This window comes from Asterias amurensis, chromosome 9, assembly GCF_032118995.1.
Source record: "Asterias amurensis chromosome 9, ASM3211899v1".
Lineage (NCBI taxonomy): Eukaryota > Metazoa > Echinodermata > Asteroidea > Forcipulatida > Asteriidae > Asterias > Asterias amurensis.
The window spans coordinates 5,294,232-5,304,330 of NC_092656.1; the positions used below are offsets into that span (position 1 = coordinate 5,294,232).

Below are 10,099 nucleotides of genomic sequence, written 5' to 3' on the forward strand. Positions count from 1 at the left end.
TAATGAGCAAGGGGGGAATGACAACTGTGAAATAAAATGCAATCAGTTTTTTTCATGGCCTTTTTTTTTTTATAAAAACAATAACTGACTGAGCGCATGCATGCAACACCCGGTGAATAGTTCCACGACCCTAAAACGCATGATAAGTAGAGTGTTGCCTGGTCTGCCAGGTCTGCCCCGGCAACAGTCTACTTGTCATTCGTATTGACCATGTGCGTGAACACCTGCGTGCATGCGAAGTAAATGGCAACGATAGCATCTGGCACAGGATGTTGAATGGACCAGTGAGAATTCTTCTCTCGGTCATGAATATGTATGAGGTATAGTAGTATTTACTAAATTTGTTTGATTTCAGTCCAAGGAGCAGAGGAAGAAGAAGAAGGAAAAGGAGAAGGAGGAAGTCTTTGAGTATCTCGGCCATCGATTCATTGCCGTCCAGTTTAGCATTCCTACAGCCTGTGAGGTGTGCTCAGCGTTCCTATGGCTCATGGAGAAGGGACAAGTGTGTCAAAGTAGGTCTTAGTTATCCTCGTTGATGTGGGTGGATTTTATATCAATTTTAGATTTATTGGAGTCGAGCCGTGCAATGCATTGTTTGAAGTAAGTTTTGGAAAGATTTATAAGCCTTGGTGTGTACAAAGTCTATGGAGAAATGATCTGACGATTGCCAATTTTGTTTTAGCTTTTGCTTTTTTTAAAGATTTTTTAGCTTTCTTAGCTTTTGTCTGTCTGTTTTGTTCATCATCCAACCAATTTCTTTTAAAAAAAATATTAAAAAAAATAAATAGTACCAAATTATTAATTGTTTTCTGCTGGTAGCTTGTAAAAAATAAACCACAGACCCTATCACAAAGTTGGATGTTTCCAAACCATCATTTTAATGTCATGTTGCCTAGCAATACTGTACAATCTCTTGTAAGTTGACCTATATTTCTTCCTTGTGCATTTCTGATTTTTCATTTTATTTTCTCGTGCAGTTTGCAAGTTTACTTGCCACAAGAAATGCTGCACCAAGACCAGTGGTATATGCAAGGGCAAACCGCAGGCTCGTGTGACAGGGAAGGTGATTGGGGCAAGTCTACTCTCGCTCATATCACCTGAGAGTAACATACCAAAGGTGAGCAAATCTTAGACAAACTTCTTTAAATGTTCTTAATTTCATGTAGCTGTACAAGGAAGATGTACATCAGTTGCAATAAAAGCTTTTAGATTAGAGGCCCTACGGTAGCTTAAATAAGAGAAACATTTCACTTTGAAGAAATCATACTGTCTAGAACCACTACTGTCTGTAATTCCTCAGTTTGTTTTCCTAAAAGGGATTATTTTCCTGCATTGAGATATTTACTACGGATATCCAATGATATCCTGACTCCGATGACCAATTGAGCCTAAATTTTCTCAGGTTTGTTATTTTAAAGTTTTGATACACGAAGTGTTGGCCTTGGACAATACTGTTTACCGAAAGTGTCCAATGGCTTTAAGTGGTCAACATGTGTATCGTTCATGATGCCCTTTTGATGTTTTCTCAATGATAGGTTATAGAGCGATGTCTTAGTTTAGTTGAGCTGAATGGTCTATTCACTGAGGGTATCTATCGAAGACCTGGACCCGAGGCTAAAGTGAAAGAACTCAAACATCTCATCAACACAGAACCAGGTAAGAAAACACTTATAAGAGGTCATTCTAAGATCACTTTGTCTTGATTTCACAAAACTTTGCGCAACTGCATAAGTCCACTTGCACAACGTTCGCAAGTGGACTTAAGCAGTTGCGTAAAGTTTTGTGAAATCGGCTGCAGTTTTAACGAAAACGGTAATAAGTGATCTTCACTGAAATTCGCCTCATATGTTTCCATTCAGTAAGGAAATTAAATTCACCTTTTAATCGTAAAAAAAAAACAATCATTTGTTGAACACCTTCTTCGCACTTTTTAAAGAGGTTTGCAAAAAGCCCTGTTAATGCCATCACTCATGTGAGATCTGTTATCAAAGAAAAAATTGTGATTTTTTTCCCACTTTGTCTTGAAAGACATATAAAAGTATAATTTTCCTTGAATAGAGGTTAATTATTTTTTTCTTAAAATAAAAACAGTTTATCCAATATCTGGGTCTTAAACCACAGTTTGCTGGTGTACATGTAATCACATTTTGGACCCAAGGTCTGTTTTGTTGTCAGTGACCCAAGTTCTGTTTATTGTCAGTGTTTGGGTTTGCAGAAATGTATCTGCAACGGCTCTTTATTCATACATTTCTTGCATCTTGGATGATACCCAAGCCAAGGTAGTCTTGATTCAGCCCCAGGAGTAGGTGGCAACGGCCCCTGGAAAAAATAGTTGATTGTAGCCCACACCTTGAAATGGCCATCAGGCCTTGTGTGTCTGGCGACTTGCATAAAAAAAAAAAAATTAAAAATGTTGCTTCCTTTTTGCAGATTTTGACCAGATTGAGTTGGACACCTACAACATGCTGGTCATAGCCCAGGTTATCAAGTCCTTCTTCCGTGAGATGCCCGAACCTCTCCTGACCTTTGAACTCTACGAGGAGTTCCTGCGCGCTGTGGAGATGCCAGAGCATCGAGATCGAATGGTCATGCTTCAGGACTCTCTGAATAAACTACCCTCTCCGAACTTTGACCTGTTTGAGAGACTTGTGTTTCATTTAGCAAGGTGGGTTGGTGGGTTAAATCGTAAGGTTTACATTGTTGCAACTGATACCACACTCAATTTTTTGCTTAGCAAACTGTTTGCTTAGCAAAAATAAATTGCTAAGCAGTATTTCTGCTTCAAAACAGCTTGATGAAATTGGGCCCAGATGCTTAGCAGTTATGTAGTATGCTCATCCAGCTTTGAACGCAGAACCTTGTGAGGTTGAACTTGTTTCAAATCAAATGACGTCCATTTAAAAAAATATTTTGTCCACTTATTTGAAACACCTATTATTGTTATTTTGATACAGGGTATCACTGCACGAGAACTACAACCGGATGTCCCCCAATAGTTTATCCATAGTGTATGCACCGTGTCTACTGAAGAGTCCCAAGCAGATGTCACCATGGGAGTCTCTTCAAGATGTCTCCAAACAAGCTCAGTAAGCCAACTTCTTAAGTTGTTTTCTTTCTTTTCGTACCAAAATGTGTGTTGATTGTATCCCCTTAAGGGAAGGTGTGTGTTTGGTAATAACTCTTAAATGAATGGCAATAAAAACTTGCTTGGTTTAGAAGTACAGCAGCTTTCGATAGTATAAAGCATTATGAGAATCGTTGTGCTCTGAAGTAATGTGGTTATGGAAGAAGATATCACTTTTTAAGTAAGTAGGATTTGAAACTTTGCATGGTGGAGATAAGATAAAGAAGAGTTTGCGGTAACACCATGTAATAATCTCTAAATGAGTTGAGGTGGTTCTAAAAAGAACCGTTGGTTAACTTGGCGTTTCGATCAGTATGCTCTGATCGTCTTCTGGAGAATGATCGTCTTCTCCAGAAGACGATCAGAGCATTCTGATCGAAACGTTGAGTTAAACCAACAGTTCTTTTCTGAACCACCTCAACTCACAGAGATTATTACATGGTGTTACCGAAAACTCTTCTCTATATCCCTTTTTTATTCCCTCAAATTTGTAGCTTAGAATGTTACTGTCACAAACGCTTCTCAGAATGTGTTTTCCAATAACGGATTATTCTTCCTGCTTGGACATAACCGTTGGACATAAATCATGGGATTTTATCAGTATTAAAGCATAGATTATGGTTGTTTCAAATGTGCAAAAAATAAAAATAAAAAATTACTTAGGTCGACAAATGACTCATTTTTCTCGATCAAATCTTAATTGGTGTTAATGTTCTTGTTATTTTTCTTTTCTTTCTAACCAGATGTCTTGAGGTGATCATCAAAGAGAAACTGTTGAAGTTGAAGAGCACACTACGAGACATTAACACATTAGAACGAGCCAGCAAGTCGGCATCACTCAAACTCTCCGATCTACGCAAGAGGGTAAGTCTGTGGCTGGTGCGCGGCCCTCTATTGACAATTCAAGAAATCATATTTTTCTAGAGACTGATCTTTTGCAGGCCTGTGATTTCCTCAGGAGTATTTTTTTTTCTGATTTGGAGAAAAAAGGTTCCAATCGGGGTAGTAACCCAACTGGGGTTGTTTGCTTGTCATACACAAAAGATCCCGATGGTAAACCATTGATATTCCCATTTGGGAAAGAGGGTTCCAATCAGGGTAGAAATGGTTACCATTGGGGTCCCAATCGGGGTAGTTTGACTCACAATCATGATGGCGGTGAAATGATGCTATTCTTGTTGTACATGCATGGTCATCAACACTGCTATTGTCTCCCATCCTGCTGCAGGTTACATTATTGCTATTTAGGCCACATAAAAAAAAAATTGTTGATCATCCCAGCCCGACCGTTCAATACCCCCCGACCCCCCCCCCCTTTTTTTTTTTTTTTTTTTTTTCCCTTTTCCTTTTCCCCATGTCTGGATATCTCTTTATACTTTTACCGCCCAGATTTTTCAGCTGATATTTTTTTCAAAATGTACTGGTTTGAAAAGATGTTCAAAAAAGGTTTTTATTCATGTTGGCAAAGCAAGAACAATTCTTCAAATATTTACTTTGGCTACACTGTGCTTAGTTGTTTGAAAAAGTTTACAGAAAATGTCATCTAGGAGTTCAATTTGTTTGACAAAACTATTGAAAACATCAAAAACACACAAACCCTCTGTTTTATAGTGATTGTGATGATTTCTTTATTCTTGATTTCATGGCATGTCAAAACAAAAACCTCCCTCCGCCATCCGCAAAAAAAAAAGGACGATCAACAACTCTTTTTTTTATGTGGCCTTATGGCTTTGGTTTGCTTATCATTGAGTCATATGACATTTAAAAGTACTTTCATTTTCTTTGGTCAACACAATATCTTTTAGATCAAGGTGAAAGATTTGTGTTATCAGAGTGGGAATATTTTGTAGGTGATACAAATTTTTATGAAAAAAAAACAATACAAAAAATTATGAAACCTGTTAGTTTTTTTTTACTGTAGACTGGAAAATAAAAACAATAGATTTGAAAATTGAAATGAATCTCCTTTTCCAGAAAAATAGCATTGTCATTCATTCATGTAATTGATATAGACTATGCAAGTCTTGCCAAATCAAAAGTATTTTTATGAAATCAATCTAGTTGTTAAATTCTATTTATACAAAATTCTATAAAAAAACACTAAAAAAACATAACTAAAGCTGTTGGTTATAGTATACAATATCAATGTTGATATAAAACAAATAATTTGTTAACATAAACATTGAAACAAAATTAAAACTCGAAGGGGGAGGGGAGAATTATCAAATTTGCCAAACCATCAGGTGGTTTTGGGAAGCCATAAAAGGTTAAGTTCCAAGAAAACCCAAACTATTTATAAAGATATGAATGAAGCGATGAATGACTAGAATGGGTTTTTTGATGACGTAACTTGCATCAAACAATGACCTAGGAAAGTAGGTGTTTAATTACAGCTTCTTTGTCATGCACTGGAAAGGAAACTTCCTGTTTGTCCTTATACTCGATGCATATCCTGTTGTCTCTTGGTTTTCCCTCCCGCTGTCCCTTGTCGTCTCCTTTTGTTTCTGTGGTGTTGAAAAGTTCAAGTGTAGACACACTTTTTGTTAACAAAGGTCACATGGTCACATGGCCATGTGACTTTTGTTAACAATAAGTGAGACCTGTACAAGTGTGACTGTTTTTATAATGTTTAATATTAATATTTTTATCAATCCTGTAATTGGCGCTTGCGCTGTTGGATGTTGTATAAAATAAAATAAAATAATATAAAAAATAAAAAAAATAAAAAATTCTTAGGCTTTCTCTACCAGGCAAGATACTGCACTGGTCATATGGGAAAGTTTACATTTTGTGTCATAATTTCCAGATAAATAGAAGAGTTATAAAAGTAATAGTTACCAAGTTTTCAGATGTGCCCCCTTTCATCATATCAAAAGTTGATAAAAATTAGAAAGTGCAATCTCCATAAATATAACAGTTTATGTTTCCTTCCGTTTAGCTGTGTACAAATTATACACTTTACCTGTTTTGGTTGAATTGGCTATTGATTAATCACTGACCAATGACCCAAACTGTTATTGGTTACAACCGGCAAAACCCACTTTAGAGTTGAATGATCTGATGAGAGTCTAACTTGTGGGAGGGAAGTTACAAATTTAGAAAGTGGTGAACAACCACATATTAAACCACATTTCACACACAAAAAAAAAAACATCAAGCAGGATAGGTTTTACTGATCAAGAATAAAATATGGGATGTTAAAATTTGTGTGATGTGCCTTTTGTATTGTTTATTTTTTCAAAAATTTTCAATAGTTGGTTGATTTTTTTTATTTTTTTTATAATTTACAAAATGATTATTATAATTTGTTTTTGTTTTCAAGCACAAAATTTGTTATTTATATAGCAAGGCATCAGGTATCACACAAATTTGCGCACAAAGGGCGGTCTTTCTTTCATTTTTTATTCACCCTTTAGATGTGTAAAGAGCGATTTAAAAATCCATTATTTTGATTATTACCCTGATCAAGACCTTCTCATTCCAATTGAAGGTAGTTATTATCCCTCTTATCTGGAAACCCTTGGATGAAAGTTCATCTTGTGTGACAGTCATGTCACGTCATAGGGTCACTGCTACAGGGTCATTGTCACTCAAAAATCTCTGAATCACATTCAGTACTAATGGACTGCGGTCGCAAGTTGAGAAACCCTTTTGGGGTTACAATGTCATCAAACCACACTACGTCACATCACTTTGTCATTGACGGTCAGTCGGGGAATCACAGCCAGAATTTCAAAAATAACAATCGTAGAGAGTTTTATTGGTTTTGTTTGAGACTGTTATCTGGATCATATCCGTGTCTCTGTTGTATTCAGGAAACAAACATATAGAGGAAGGAAATGTACCGTGTGTGTGTGTGTGTGTGTGAACAGTGTCACATAATCAATGCTATAGTTTATACGACAATCCCATCCAATGGGAAATCACTACAGATGAATTTGTTAGTTTGGTTTTGACATCACCATTCTTAAAAATTTACTTTCATGTTCACATATAAGGCCATGTGTGGTGTTTGTGTGTGTGACGTGTTCGTGTGAGACAGCGAGTCTTTGAAGTTGTAATTTGGCTGGGTTGCCAGTAGTTGTTGGCGTCGGGACTGGAGTCAGTGGTTGGGTTTCTACAAGCTTTGGGATTGTTTCTATACAGTTTGTCTGCTTTGTTGGTTACCAGATACAGTTTTGGTTTCACACTAAGCAATCCTCTGTGATTTGGAAATTCTTTGTCTATCGAAGCGTTGACATTGCATGGATACAAGCCATTGTGGAAGCCGTGAGGAACACTAGGGATATGTTCGTATCACAAAAAGTGAAATATAATTTTAGGGGACCAGCAATGCATCTGTGACGTCATTTTAAAACAGTTGGAATCTGTATTTCGAAACTTGACTTGGAATAAGTTTGGATCAGCGATAACATTGTTTTTTTTAATAAAAAGTAGGTGTGATTAGTTGTGAACGTTGAACAATGGGGCTTAACCTGAGCTCTTGTTTCTGCCCGTCTCATCCCAAACAGAAGGACACGGCGAGTCAGCAAGATCTGAGAAAGATCAAACAGGTCAGGGAGGAGCAAGAGTTGGATGAGAGACCGAACGGCGAGGCGGCGGCTGCAGCAGGCAAGGGAGGAGGAGAGGTAGACGCAACAACGGTGACCGACGGACAGAACGAGCTTGAGAAGGTGCTGAAGATAAGGATTCAGACGTTGGAGAGAGAGAGGTAAGTTTTTAAAGGAGAAACTTGAAGGCCTCTAGAATCGGGGTTTCATGGCTGAGCAGTCACCTTGGTCCAGAGATCAAACGAAAGAAAAAGAAGTCAAGCACATCGGACTGAGGTGTCAAGACCGGGACTTAAAACCCATAGTTTGCTGATTAGAATACTCAGTAAAGTTTGGGTTTGAGTCCTGGTCTTGACATTTGGGTCGTTAAGCGAGACACTTAACCATTATTATTTCGTCCTTCGTATTGAATGGGACATAAAAGTGGCTGGTCCTGTGTTGTTGCTTAATGCACGAAAAAGAATTTACCGTAGAGAAAGAGGTTACCTTGGTGTCTTCTGCCATTATCTGGCAGTAATATGTGCCCCCTCACTTTATTCATGGTTGCTTCACTTCACAACATCATTAACAACAAGGTCCACTCGATTTGATCATTGAGCAACTAGAGTGTTATATATGACGGGCATGGTTCATTGTAAATATACACGTTATGCACTCAAAAGGATCACTTTGGTTACAAGCACCTATATTGCTGAAACTGAAGATATACCCTGTGGCTGTGGAAAGACACAATTTTTAAAAAGAAGATATAATTTTTCTAAACCATTGTCTCCAATTCAAAAATATTTATTATTGGTACGCTTTCAGATTGGCACTAAAAAATATAACATTTTGTTTATACCAATCCTGTACTTTGACTGATTTCTCTTCACAGGCAAGATCTAACGGTCAACTTAGTGAACCTCGACCTCGAACCATCGGCCAGTGACGACGAGAACTACAGCACCGACGGTCTGGACCTCAGCAGCTGCGATGAACTCGACCAAGAAAGCGTGTCCTTCGATGGACACCCCTCCCCGTCCAAACTCACCCACTTGAACAAGAACAGAGCCCCCAAACAGGAGAAACGGAAACCAAGGAAAGGACACAAGACCCCGGGATCGGACGGCTTGGCGCAAACTCAAACGCCTCCGCCGGTCTCCAAGAAACACAGGAGGAGCAGTCGGAAGGGCTCCAAGAAGGAGAAGAAACAACTGGAGGAGTCGAAGGAAAGACGGAAGAGGGCAGATTCAGCCGATGCCGTCGTCATGCTATGATGACGAAACAGCTCGGGACAAATGGTGTCTCTCAAAGCATGGTACTACTGGATTGTGACATCGCGTGTTATGTGGTTGTGTTTTGGCAGGATAGATCTTTGGAGCACTTCTTATTTACTTATTTATATTTTGTTGGCGATCAGTAGAACATTTTAACAGTTTCTTCCATTAAGACGTGTACAACTCTTGCCTGCATGAAGTCCATGCTCTGTGGCTTTTTTGTAAACATGTGATGTCACACGGTCTATTATTGTTCTAAATATTGTGCAATTTTCGTAGGCTTGCACTTCATTGCATCAATGCACCTTTACTTATGTGAACATTTTGTGTACCACATGTTTGTTTTTGCCATAGCAGATCCATCACTCTGGTTGCAATTGGAGGCAATTATTACACACAAAGTGTCATCCAAAGTAGCAATTTAAAGGAACACGTTGCCTTGGATCGGACGAGTTGGTCAAAACAAAAGCGTTTGTAACCGTTTTTTATAAAATGCATATGGTTGGAAAGATGTTTTAAAAGTAGAATACAATGATCCACACAAGTTTGCCTCGAAATTGCGTGGTTTTCCTTCTACTGTGCGAACTAACATGGTCGGCCATTTATGGGAGTCAAAATTTTGACCCCCATAAATGGCCGACGTGTTAGTCGACGAGGTAAAAGGAAAACCACGCAATTTCGAGGCATGTTTGTGTGGATCATTGTATTCTACTTTTACAACATCTTTCTACCCATATGCATGTTATAAAAAACGGTTACAAACGCTTTTCAAAGACTAACTCGACCGATCCAAGGCAACGTGTTCCTTTAAACGTCAACCTCTCCCCTCCACTACCACATCCATATCACAAATTAACGTGTTGTCATTTTTTAGCAGATGACTTTAAAGTTTGTAACCCAAAACATGAAAGCAGTGCCAATGTTAGATTTGTAAAAAGGTTTACAAAGAAACAAACAAAACATTTTGACAGCGATGGAGGTGTAAGGAAAATAAAGACTGGTCCCTGTTTTTAGTATGATGAGAATTGCTACCACCCACAGGGGACTAGACAAGATGGCAGCCATCATGGTACAAATTTAGTCTGGTCCCAGTGATGAATGTGCTTCCCAAGGATGTTGTACATGTACATGTACTACGCCCAAGCAAAAAGCACTACTTGTTTGTCTGT

General features: G+C 38.2%; 1 protein-coding gene across 2 annotated transcripts in view; it reads left to right on the forward strand.

Moving 5' to 3' along the window:
• LOC139941766 (unconventional myosin-IXb-like) overlaps positions 1 to 9,431 on the forward strand; it is a 65,733-nt gene extending 56,302 nt beyond the window's left edge. For both annotated transcript variants that reach the window (XM_071938379.1, XM_071938380.1), the window contains 8 exons: positions 356 to 512; positions 978 to 1,117; positions 1,536 to 1,656; positions 2,431 to 2,665; positions 2,955 to 3,086; positions 3,868 to 3,988; positions 7,636 to 7,835; positions 8,549 to 9,431. In XM_071938379.1, the coding sequence (XP_071794480.1) occupies positions 356 to 512; positions 978 to 1,117; positions 1,536 to 1,656; positions 2,431 to 2,665; positions 2,955 to 3,086; positions 3,868 to 3,988; positions 7,636 to 7,835; positions 8,549 to 8,930 (1,488 nt within the window). In that variant the 3' untranslated portion in view covers positions 8,931 to 9,431. The remainder of the gene's footprint in view (positions 1 to 355; positions 513 to 977; positions 1,118 to 1,535; positions 1,657 to 2,430; positions 2,666 to 2,954; positions 3,087 to 3,867; positions 3,989 to 7,635; positions 7,836 to 8,548) is intronic.
• Positions 9,432 to 10,099: the final 668 nt, after the last annotated feature.